General features: G+C 38.0%; 1 protein-coding gene across 1 annotated transcript in view; it reads left to right on the top strand.

Moving 5' to 3' along the window:
- The first annotated feature begins 5532 nt into the window (after positions 1-5532).
- The window catches only part of LOC144629776 (phospholipid-transporting ATPase ABCA3-like), a 35688-nt gene continuing 28017 nt past the window's right edge, over positions 5533-13203 (top strand). The window contains exons 1-6 of the mRNA XM_078487984.1: positions 5533-5856; positions 6011-6087; positions 6827-6867; positions 8723-8809; positions 10246-10383; positions 12747-12873. Coding sequence (XP_078344110.1) covers positions 5800-5856; positions 6011-6087; positions 6827-6867; positions 8723-8809; positions 10246-10383; positions 12747-12873 — 527 coding nt within the window. The 5' untranslated portion in view covers positions 5533-5799. The remainder of the gene's footprint in view (positions 5857-6010; positions 6088-6826; positions 6868-8722; positions 8810-10245; positions 10384-12746; positions 12874-13203) is intronic.

Raw genomic sequence — 13203 nt, forward strand, 5'->3', positions numbered from 1 at the left:
TCCCCGGTTCAAGACCTGCCCTGGCCACTAGCTGGATTTGTTTCTCGGTTGTCCCGAGTTCAAATCCTCGACCACGCTTTGTATATAGCCAACTGGTCTGCCTCCTGCCAGCTGGGATTTTTAACCTTGTTATGTTCATTTAAAAAATATTTGTTTCCTCTGTTTCAGTGGCATGCCTGTAAACTAGCTATCTCGTAGAGATATGAAGCTAAGTGCATGACCACTATAAACACCATTTTAATTTTTAATTAAATTTAATAATTTTAACACATAATTTGTCTCGAACAAAATCGCGTGCAAACAAAGTTACTGTTTACTATAATATTTCGTTGGTAAAAAGCTTTCATGATTTACGTCCTTCAGCCTTCGGTTTTTAACTGTCTACAGAGCTCCTTTAAGTCGTTTAGCGTCATCTACACCTTTCTAACAGTCATCGACTTTGAAAAGATCACAAATAATGATTTTCGTATCCCTCGACAGATGTGGGTGGAGCAGTTACAGTAACAATCAGGAAGCCATGAACACTTCAATTTATCTTGGATATGTAGATTTTTGCAGAAAACCATCGAATGGCCTCAGACTGCAGAGAATATGAACTAGTGAAAAGTGATATAGCCAACTATTTGTCTACCTTCTTTTTCGAAGTATAATAAAAGTGTTTACGGTTTGCAAGGTGAAAGTGTTCATCATTGCAATTGCCTTCAACGATTTAGACCGGAGGTACAAAAAGTAGGGGCACATAACAATACATCAAAAAAAATTCTACATTAAACATAAGATGAACATCAAAGGTCTCTGAAATACTGCAACCACATAAAGAAACGAAATAACCCCAACAGCAAGGGAAGATATTTTTATTGTTTCTTAAGAGCTAAATCTAAATGTAAGCCACGGGTAGGGTGATATTCGTAAGGCTTTATTTATTTAATGCAAGGATCTTTGCGTTTAAGATTTGAGGGGCGTATTATTTTGAGGTATGCAAGGGTTTAGATTTACTAAGTAAGTAATGTATTGTGATTAAATGTTATTAGTCATTCTCGTCCCCAGACCCTCTAGATATTAGCCGGTTAAGCCTGGGGCGCGAGGAACAAGTGGCTCTGGGGACACATGATTTAATTAGATAAATTTTTAACAAAAGAAATTTCATCTAGCAAATAAAATCAACCGTTTTAAAATCCCTTTGTTGTAGAGGAATTTAAAACGGCTGATCTGATTGGCTAGATTTAAATTCTCTTTGTTAAAATTGTAGCCAATCAAATCATGTGTCCCCTGAGCTACTTGTTTCCCGTGCCCCGGCTGAGTCACACTGGGGACGAGAATGGTTAATCAGGTTATAAGTGATGAGGTTACAGATAAGCATTTGTGACCTTTTATTCTAACTTACAGATTACAAACTGGCAGTTTTGTGCCGACACTGAATCAGGAAACGAGAACTATGGCGAACAGACCCTTGACCAGTGCCGTGAAAACAGAGAAAAATACAAAACTAAAGACGATATTGACGAGACAGTCCTTGAGCTCAAGTTCGACATCACAAAGTTCTCGGCTGATGATGATATCGATGCTATCATTAGCTGTGTCAATGACGAAAGGGATGGTTTTGCTCCTGTCTGCCAGTTTGGTAGTCACTATGCCGTGACATTTTCTGAAACTGTAAGTGCATATAATTGCTATCCTTGATTTCACTGTTGTTTCGAATTCCGAATTGTAGTATGTGGAGGAGGACAGGGGGCGGGAGCCCGGGAGAAAAGGAGGCAGGAGGCTTGGTGCACGGGAGGTGGGAGAAGAAAGAACGATAAATGCAAAGGGATTCACAAGATTTCGTGAACAGGAAAAAAATTGAGAAAGTTTTTGCAACCGTTTGTAATATTTTGTGATAAAAATGTAGGGCAGGCGGTAACCACTAAGAAAAGGGCGGAAACTGGGTGTATAAGATACGGGAAGCGGGAAGGACAGACCCCCCCATTCCCCCTCCTTATTATTGGCTAGCCAACTTAGAGTAATGAGACTTGACTGAATTTCTTTACTTGAACAAAATTTCTACGAGAATTTCGCCAGTCGTTTCTTGCCGACGGCGATATAAATTTTTTCAAATTTCATTACTGCATGGCTTTAAATAAACTATTTTGCACTTTCTATATTCTTACCTTTAAAGTACTATGGACACGTGACCCGCAGGGCGCAGGCCCGTTTTTGGCGCTAAAACTTCCTTCCTTTCCTTTGACTTCTTTGTTAAGGATGAAACTTTTCCAATACAATTACCTATTTAAGTTGAAAAAATGAGAAAATCAAGCAAGTTGATAGTGCTAGTGCATAGAGCCTTTTCTGCTAAAGCACTAAATTTATAAAGTGATAGGTTATGTAAAATAACAACACTTGACTTTGGGGACAGAAATATCCAAAAGCACTGAGTATGGAATGGTGTTACTTCTTCCCTGTTGCTGAACCTGAAAGCCGTTTTTCCAATGCTTATAAATGTGGGTTTAACGGAAATATCTCGTTCGCGTTTCAGGGAATCCAAAAACGCTTCACTTATCCCATAATTATATCTATGCTTTGCGGTGTTTTGTAAATTTTTGTGGGATTTTTGGGAGGAGATAGTTTTTCTTAAAGGATTAGTAAAATTTAGAGGAATAAAAGTGCTCTTGGAGTGCTCTTGCGTGGGGGTTCGACTGTCTGGTGGTTTTTCAAAAAAAAAAAACTCTTTCTTCGATCTCTTCTTTATACCTCTTAAAACTCATCCAGCTGACCTATATTTTACTTACAGACTACAATAGACGGCGCTGTGGCCTGTCTACCCAACGAATATCCCAGGATAAATGACTGCGAGGCTCCTGAAGTTTCTGTTATTTACAGAGAACGATTGACTAAGAAGGACAAGGACAAGAATAAGGATAAGGATAAGGACAAGGAAAATGGAATGGCTAATTCGACGTGTAATAAGTCCGCTCTTACCTTTGCTTTGCAGAAGTTTGAAGTCTCGGGGTTTTACGATCCTTGTGAAAGTCTCATTTGCTCAGGCAATTTGCATAAGTTGCCATTTTCTTTATTGATGCTGAGTTTTATCAATATGCTTTTCAGTTTTTTCTGAATAATGTGGATGTAGTCGATGACGGGTCTAGACCTTAAACTAAGCGGGGGAGGGGATTTTTTGTGTGTACACCCAAATTAAAAATCTTTAGCTGGGGAGTCATTAAAAAAGTGTCTTTTACCAAAAATAAGGAGGGAGCGGACCACCTCCCCCCGCCCCCACTAACCCCTCCCCTAGATCCGCCACTGGTAGAGCGCGATCTCTGATGTGTTACTCTCATAGAGACTGTATAGAGTTGTAGAGTATTTAATATAAGGCGTAAATAGTTCCGAAAAGCGATGAACACTTATAGGCGTATCTCCGCTTTACTAAACTTAAGGCTAGACTTCACTAGGGACATAGCAAAAGCATAACCTAGCGGCGATAGCAGTAACGTAAACACAAGTATATTAAAGCACAAGAAAAACTCTTGTTTTTATGTTGTCTCCATTAAGAACCGACTTCTTATAAGCATAGATGGCCGTTTTTATGCTAGAGACGTTAAAGCCGTCTGGAACGTTAACGTTAAAGCTGTCTCGAGACGATCGACTTTAACGTCAGGTATAAAAACGGTAAATAAGACAGATGCCTTTAACGTCTGATGGCTTTAACGTCTTTTCGTAAGATGGACGACGTTTTTCACGGACAGCTTTAACGTTTAGACGTTAAAGGCGTCTAGTATAAAAACGGGACGCCGTTAACTAGTATAAAAACGGTAAATAAGACAGACGTCTGATGGCTTTAACGTCTTCGTGTCCATTTTCCTCCGAGTGTAGAACCCATTTTTTCTGAAAAACCGCCTGCTTAATGCGTCTCGTTTTTATACCAGACGGCTTTAACGTCTAAGACGTTAAAGACTTCTAGACGACACGACTGTATCGTCTGTAGCATAAAAACGGCCAATGTGAGCATTAAAAAAACAAGAACTGTTTGTTCCTATTGTGTTTATGCTGTCACGGTGACTCCTAGTGAGAACAACATATAAACGAGTGTGTTCGTTCTTGTGCTTGTGCTGATGATGCTGCCGTGTTTACTTTGTGTATACCTATAGCTATGAAAACCATCGGGAGATCAGGGGAGCACTGTTCCCATTTACTCAAAACAATTGTATTTATTTAAAAACAATTCCTATAGCTTTGTATTGTTTCTTTTAGTCTACACCGCTTGATAAAATGTTGTTTGTTTAGGTAGCCTTTAGGGAATTGAATTATCTAGAAATTTTAAATATTTCTTAACTTTCTTAGAAACGTCGAGGAAAAGAGACGGTCACTGCACGTTAAAGGCTGATTGTATGTGATAGCTCTGCCTATCAGATTGCAGCATTTGCATTAGAACACAAGTATTAAGAACTATCCGTTCTCAGTCCTAGAGTTGCTGCAAAGTACAAAGTATGATCAATTTTTTGTCATAAAGTGCATTGAATGAAACAACGTTAGTATAATTTAAGCAAGCCTAAGCTTTACAATAAACAGTCTAGAGCGAGCTTAAATAAACAGTCTTTAGTTGTAAAGTAACAGGATGTATGATAACTTAACCCTTTTACGTACAAGGTGGGGGGAGTAGATGTCACTCTCGTTGAGGTTTTTCCGTAATTTTGAAAAGAGAATTTACTCTATAATGCTGAGACTTTCAGTCGCTGTTCCTCCAACCCTTGCGGACATATTACTTTTATCAGTCACGTCGTCGTTTTTAATCGGTCGAGAAATATAAAAAAACCCCGCATTACTGCCTTTTAAAAATACCCGAGAAACTCCTGCTCTGTGCAATAGTGGGACGCCATAGGTTCTCCCTGGTAGGCGATACAAATTGTTTATATGAGAGAGAGTTGTCCAGCCTGCCAGGGTTGCCAATTATGTGTAATGAGATGTTGTGACTTTAGCGAGTTTGCCGTTTAAAAGAAAGGAAAGCTTTATTTAGCGCTCGAGAGTTTTCTGATCTGAATTTAAGATTTAGCTCAGCGGATCACGTTCAAACTGTCGATTTGACACTAGGGTTAGTTTGTGGCAGCGGCGCGTTGCAAAAAAGTCTATTAAAATACAAAATGATAAAAGGAGAGGCAGAAAGTTTCTGGACCTCTCTCTTTTTTATGCAGAGATGAAAAGAGGCTTTTCGGGCTGTGGTTTAGCTAGCCTTACGACTTTTTGGGGGTCCCTGTCCAAACATTTGGCGTCGTTCTCCCTCAATGCCAACCCTGTTCCCAGAGTCCGCGTTCCGTGGACTCTAGGACGAGATGGCCGAGATGCCATTCCAGTTTTTATTCCATGATTCATCTGGCCGTGAGAGGTCTGAGCATCAATTCTATGGTTAGCCAATCAACAATAGAGTTCACTTAAAATTGTCCAATCACAGCGGACCTGCGAGCCTCGCGGGTTCTTCTCTTCTTGGCTGAAAAACAACAAATTTGGAAGAGGATGTAAAAACTTGGAAATTCATGTTTCTAATTTTAATAATTTGACAAGCTGGCGTACCTGCACAATCGCGCATGGGTAGCTGTTGGCAAAAGATACCGACATAAAGTATGGACAGCTGGTTTTACGTGCATAAAGAAAGTTGTCATTCGTCCTGCACGTAAATGTTGAAGCAGGTTATTTTCTCGCTTGATGGCGACCTGAAGCTGCAAATGACTTTGCTCGCTGTTGTTTTATGTTGAAAAGTTAACAAAGCGTTTTATTAGCTGCTACAGAGAAGCGCAGCTCGTTCAATTTACAGTCGCTAACAAATATTCCAGAATGGCGAACCGCTTTAGGCAGTTTAGACAGCTGATATGGAAAAACTTTCTGCTCCAGGTAAGAACAAGCGCTATTAAAGTTGTGATGTCGCGATTTAATAATACGAGTTTTATTCTGTTGTAAGTAACTGTTGACGAAATTTGTCACATGCCGAACTAATCTAGTGCTGTGTAGTTCTAATTCTGTGTTTTGATCGTTTCATAATCAACAGAAACGAAGGCCGATTGGAACAGCATTTGAGATCGGTATACCGATCGCTGTTATGGGAATACTTATTTTGATTCCATTGTAAGTACTCTGCTAGCATATTTAGCTGTGATATAAAGGTTTCTTTTAATAAATAAGAGGTGTTAGATGGGTGTGTACTGATCAAACCATCAGATGTTTTCACTGCAGTCAATTAATATTAATTTTAATGAAATAATTATGCATGTTTATCATAGACAATAAGCAATTATTAGATGAGGCTAAGTATGATATGTAGAATTATGCAGATCGAGGAGGGTGTTATCCGCCGAAGCCGAAGGCTTACTGACTCCAGTAATGGAAGAAATTGCCTAATGCAAATGCGTCTGTTTGCCATGATGTTATTGGCAGTAAGACTCCTGTACAGTTTGTCAATAGTTGGTCAATATTATTGATCTGTTTATATTATCAGGTCAAATGCCCGATTACGATATGACACGTGCCTGCAGGGAATCATGATAGTTACAATTATCGTTGCCATATCTCGCGCAGGCATGTTTTGATGAATAAAATTACCAATTGATTCCCAGTGCAAGTGCGCACCATACACTGTAGAGGGTCAGGCATTAAGTTGTTCTGTACATGTCTGCAGTTTGTTTGTTGGTTTTGTTTACACCATAAATTAGTCGCTGAAGATCGATGACTTCTGGTCAGTCAACAATAACATTTCTTATCAGATCACACAACCTTTTGTTGTTGTTATTATTATTATTATTATTATTATTATTATTATTAGTTATAATTATATATATTAATTATATCATATAACTCTTTTTTACAGGGCAGATGACGATAGATCTCAGGAGCAAAAGAAGTGTTTTTGTAAGAATTATTACATTTTAATTTATTGGCAGTAATATATTGTTGTATAGTTTGTAAAAGTGCAGTTTTCATCCAATTGTACCTCACTGCAATAGTATCTTTAGTGACAAATTTAATGTTTTCATTTGAATATCCCTTCTTGTGAATCCAAATTACTTTGATGAAATGTTTGTGAAGCACAGTTGAGTGATAATTTAAGGTGGCTCGTACCGGTTTTTCTTGCGTGGGAAGTCTGGTGACTAGCGCGCGCGTCACGCTTCATGCCCACGAGTCACGCGCGAGATTTGAAAAGGAAAACAAACATGGCGGCCGAGTGCGAGGTTGCTTTTCTTCATTTTGAGAAAGAAATTCCGCGTTCAACTGAAGTTTTTTCAACAAGAACATTTTAAGTCAACTTAATGTTCGACAGTTAAAATGTTTTCGGATCTCGCTGCTCGAGTTACAAAAGCAAATTCGCATGTGCTACGATCGATCTTGTCGGAGATCGTGACTCAATTCCACTTTTTTCGTTTCAGCTTATTTGAGTTCGCTTTCAAACACATGATTATTCAGACAAAGAAATACTAAACAGTAAGACCAAAGAGGCACAACTGGCGCTAACTGAAACTGGCTAAATCCCATGAAATCCTGAGCCGAAAAGTTTCGCAGACAAAGCGAGGGGAAGTCCACGCGCGTTGCGCGCGTATGTGCCCGCAAAGATCAGCGGTAGTCAGAACTGAGCATGAGTAAATACCAAACTTTTAAAATCGAAATTTTAAAGTGCGCGGAAACGCGCGTGGGAATTATTGAGTTCGCGAAGGCTTTAGCAAGAAAACTAACCCGATGACCCCTATTTTTTATTGCCCTAATATTTTCCTTTTATGTAAAGGAAACGCCAGAAAAAATCTAAAAAAATTCTACGAAAGGAATTTTTAATTACTTACAAATTGCTCTTTTTTGCATTTGCAAAAAATCCGCTTCGTAGAATTTTTTTAAAATAATTATACAGTTTCTTTTTCATATGCTTAAAGTTATCACGAGAAAAAAAATGGGGGTCATCGAGTTAGTTTTCAAGATATAAGCACTGGAAGCTGAAAAAGGGTCCAAAAAAATCATTGCCTACCGTTGCCATAGTAACCACTGATGACGTAATTATTGGTATTTTGGATCAACAACACAATGGGTAATTTAATTATACAAAAATTTTGTTACGATCTTTAATTATTTTTTTGGCCATTTTCTTCCAAACGTCGCACAGTCAAAAACCTGAAAACTGGTACGAGCCACCTTAATTAGACTCTGAGGTATAATGTACTACATTAAATACCATATTTATTGGATTAAGCGCCCTGGGCGCTTATTAAATTTTTGGGTCATTAGAGTGGGCGCTTATTCGAGGTGGGCGCTTATTCGAGGTGAGCGCTTATTCGAGGCTGGGCGCTTATTAAATTTTTATCATTTTCAGCAAGTAATGAGTTTATTTTGCAACAAAACAACAAATAACAACAAAATGCGAAGATGTCCAAAGCAGAATTTTAACTGTTCATAGACAGTATTTCTGTAAAATACTAAAAAACTCGGTCTTTGGCAGGGAAGTGTCTTTAGTTAGTACAACTAAGTCAATTTCAATCTCATTTTCACTAAGGTCAATTAGCGAGGGAGTGAGGGGGGGGGGGAAGGGTGGGCGCTTATTTGAGGCTGGGCGCTTAGTAACTTTTCTTACCTTAAAGGTGGCTGCTTATTCGAGGTGGGCATGCACTTATTCGAGGTTGGGTGCTTATTTGAATAAATAGGGTATCTACCTAATATAATATAAACATTTAATATAATTTACTTTTTTATTTATAAGGACTAAATCAAAGAAAATGTCTTGCAGCCTTGTTTGAGACTTCATCAGTTGAGTTCCGTGGATCAAGCTTACGTAATGTGAGGCCAGTAGCATTCTACCCAGCAACCAGCACAGGTACATCTTTCTATATCTTTCTTATAGTAAATGGTTTGAACCCAGGAGTATCAGTAGGTCGTGAAGTATGATCGTCCGGGTGAGAGTAGTTCTGAGAAGAACTGTTGTTGGTGACTGACGTTTCGACAACCTGAGCGGAAGTCATCTTCAGAGTCAAGTGAAAAGTTGTTGTCAGTCGATGTTGTTATAAGTCTGGTCCTTTGATGTTGATTGGTCAGTTTTTTACTGTCAGTTTTTACACGAGTCTTACAGCCAATAACATCACGGCTAAACTGACCAATCAACATCAACGGACCAGACTTATAACAACATCGACTGACAACAACTTTTCACTTGACTCTGAAGATGACTTCCGCTCAGGTTGTCGAAACGTCAGTCACCAACAACAGTTCTTCTCAGAACTACTCTCACCCGGACGATCATACTTCACGACCTATATCTTTCTTGTTGCAACACTTGGTTTAAATTTAATAATGTATGTTGGTTAAAGACATGTCACAAAATTGCATTAGTCACATTCCCAAATTTAGCCATGCATGTCTCAGTAAGAATCTTTGTTCTTTCCTGAAAGGCTAATCACAAAGTTTATGAGAGTTTGTGGAAAAATCAGAAAGTTTATCAAAGAAAGTAATCCCTATGCCTATGCACTAATACATGTAAATTGTAATATACCGGTACTTGTGAATCAAGTGATACAATCGTCATTGTAAGTTTCTTTTTTTTTGTTTCAAAACTTGAATCACTCAACTCGAGACTCCAAGTTCTCAATTTAAGGCCTGCTTGATACATGGGGCTTTCAACGTTTGGAGGATCTAAGTGGTTGAACATTTAGTTGATTCGTTCAAGTTTCAAGTGACTGTCAACTTACATTTGACCTGTTTTGTGGGCACATTACTTCCATGAGCAAGGGTTCAATATTAAGGTGAAGTTGATAGCCAACAAGGCAAGTTATAGTGCCGAGTTGGCTAATAGATATAACTATATCTCATATCCAACAAGAGCATATTTTTAGTAGAATAATTGAGAACTACATTATTTGAGCTCCCAGGACCGTTCTCTCTGAACGTGTACACATACTATTTTTGTGTTTTATTGGTTTAAATTATGAGCTCATATACCATGGCCTGTTAACCAATCAAAACTCAGATATTGCAATATATTAATATACCATGGCTAGTTTTTAATAAAAACACATACATGTAGCATCTGGAAGAGAGGAAAGGAGGATGGAAGAAAGAGTAAAAAAAAAAGAATAGAAAAAAAGAAGGAAGTGGGTGGCATTACAATAATTTTAATGTTACATGAATTATTTATGTGGGATTTAGTTCTGTGTTACAACATAAGCAAGAGTAGGATGTTCACAATTATCACGTTTCTTGACTTTAAAGATCTTGTTGACAATTAAAAATGAAAAAGGCATTTAATTGGTTCTATAGTGTCAGAGTTGATGGCAAAGGTGGAGAACATCACCGGGTTGAGAGCAGTCAACCAAAGTGTTACAACGGGAAAGAAATGGTCGTCTGGTGCTAACATGGCTGCAGAGGTATCAGCAAATCGTGAAAAGTATTTTGGAGGTTTGCATCTTTTATTTTATACTGCATGTTTATTAAAAAAAACTCTTCATTAATTATACACTCTTCTCCATAAAGATATGCATTATTTAATAACTACAGGTGTTAGATATGTTAGTTGGTTTAATGAACAAATATAGTGAATGTCATCATACATGGGAGCTTGTCTCCTTTTGCAAGACCCCCCACTATGTAGATGTAGATGTAGATGAATTGTTATGATTATACCTTTTCTACATGTACATGTATAATGCATACATACTGTACATTGTACAGATCAACATGGATAATAAACAACATATAATATTTAAGTCAGGGATCCGAAGAGGATCAAGAAGTGAAAAAGGTAGAGTATTCAGTAAGAGTGAGGGGGAAGGGTTGAGGATCGAGTGAGGAGAGAGGATTAGGGAGTGAGGAGAGAAAGGCAAGAAACAAGAATGAGTGATACGAGTGAAGAGGGTAGAGCAAGATCTGAGAGTACGGGGTTAATAGGGAGAAGTGAGGGGTAATTAAGGGTTGAGGAGTAAAAGGAGAGGGTTAAGAATTGAGGGGAGATGGTTAAGAAGCTGAGGGGAGATGTGCGAGGAGTAAGAATTGATGAATAGGAGTGAAGAGGGTAGAGTGATCTAGTGAAGGGAAATTAAGATGGAGAGGATAGTGGAGAGGGTTAAGAAGTGAGGAGAGAATTTATTTTTTAATAGACAGTAGTGAGAAGTAAGAATTGAGGGATAGGAGTGAAGAGGGTCCGGTAGAGTAATAGTGAGAAGTGAACAGATATGTCCAGGATTGAACGCTAATGAGATGCACATTCCTTATGACAGGCATCACATAGTGTCCTCATTAATAAAAGTTCGCCAATCAAAACACACCAAATTCTGTCAAATAGGAAGTAATATGGAAATGTCAAATAACAATTGAAGTCAAACATGAAGTACTAAATAAACAATACATGTGTTCAATCCTGGACATTATAAGTGGAAGTGAAGGGCAAGGGGTGAGGGGTGAGAGGAGAGGGTTAAGGAGTGAGGAGAGAGGTGGATGAGTGAGGAGCAAAAATTGAGAGACAGCTAAAAAGGGTACTGTAGAGACTGAGTACAAGTGAGTGGTAGAGGGAAGAAGTGAGGGCAAGAGGTGAGGGGAGAGGGTTATGGAGTGAGGGGAGAGGACAGGGTGAGAAGCAAGAATCAATGGATAGCAGGTGAGAAGCAGGAATCAATGAAGAGTAAGCTAGAGTAAGTGGTAGAGGGGAGAACAGAGGGGTATGGGTTAAGAAGTGGGAGAAGGGCCTGGTTATGGAGTGAGGGAAGATGGGTAAGCAGTAAGAATGGAGGGGCAGGAGTGAAGAGGGTAGAGTAAGTGTCAGGGGTTCAGAGGAAGAAGTGAGGGTTAAGGAGTGGGGGGAGAGGGGTGAGGAGTTAAAAATAAGAGATGGAAGTGAAAAAAATAGAGTAAGAGTAAGGGGTAGGGGGAGAAGTGGGCGGTAAGGTTTGAGGTCAGTTGGGGAAAAGGGGTAGGGAGTGAGGGGAGAGGAGTGAGACCATGCATTGGAATTAAGGGTCAGGGGTGAAGAGGTTGTTGTAAGTGTGAGGGGTAAAGGAGAGAAATCAGAGGGGTCACTGTGAAGGTTGTTGTTAACAAAGTACGGTCCTTGAAGAGTATTATTTTATTCCTTACTAGATCCAAGTAACAGCCATTATGATTACAGCAGGCCACTGCCTTGCGATGCTTAATCTTTTACTACTCTCTATTATTTTGTTTTGTAAACCAAATAAATGTTAAATTTCATTTAGTCAACTTTTTTAAAATAAAATAGTTGTCTAAAAAGATTGGATGTTCAAGTGAAACTAAGGAAATTTAATAATTTATTCATTTGTTACATAAATGAAATCACTTCATGTTACTCATCATGATAAACATTAATTTATGTATTTAAGTGTTCTTCATTCAAAAAGGTAATTTCTATCCACACTCAGTTGTTTCTTAAAGTAATAGCAAACAAAGATCATTTTCTAACAAATTTAAAGTAATTTATTATTGTCTTTTTAAATTATCAGATTGTTAAAATAATATTCATGGTGACTTTACTTAACTCACATGTTTCATCTGATAGCATGAGCCATAAATTGCATTGTTTCAGCCATTGAATTTTACACTTTACAACGGGTTGTAAACGGGATCCCGTATAAAAAAGGAAAGTCGTTAGTGTACGTTTTCGCGTGAAAGGTCACATTATTATTGTCTTTTTAAATTATCTTGTTAAAATAATATTCATGGTGACTTTACTTAACTGACATGTTTCATCTGAAACCAGTAAGAATTAGGTGTTAATGTTGTGATAGCATGAGCCATAAACTGCATTGTTTCAGCCATTGAATTTTACACTGATGAAGAAAACAAACTTCCCAAGAAAGTCAGATATGCAATTCGCCTCCCAGGATATTGGGATACAGACTCGGCGTATCCAAGTTATCAGCGTGTTGGTCCCAGAAGCTGGTAATGATACTATTTGATTACTACATGAGCATGTTATTAAAATAATATTTAAATTAAAGAAATGACGTTAATGGGGGCAGTATTCTAAATGTAATGTTATAACTGAATTTATGAAATGATATTAACATTACTCAGAAAATGAAAATGAAGGTGAATAAAAAGAAAGGATTAATATCATAAAATAAATAAACCAGCCATTAAAACACTCAAATGAACAGAAACCTTGTAAACTTAATAGTTGAATTTTTATTGTTTTTAATACATGTTCATTGAATAGTTAGTGTTATATAATTATTGTGTTCTTAAGGTTTCCTGCCTTACCCTAAAATG

Source organism: Oculina patagonica, chromosome 11 (genome assembly GCF_052425735.1).
Source record: "Oculina patagonica isolate OP01 chromosome 11, crgOcupat, whole genome shotgun sequence".
Lineage (NCBI taxonomy): Eukaryota > Metazoa > Cnidaria > Anthozoa > Scleractinia > Oculinidae > Oculina > Oculina patagonica.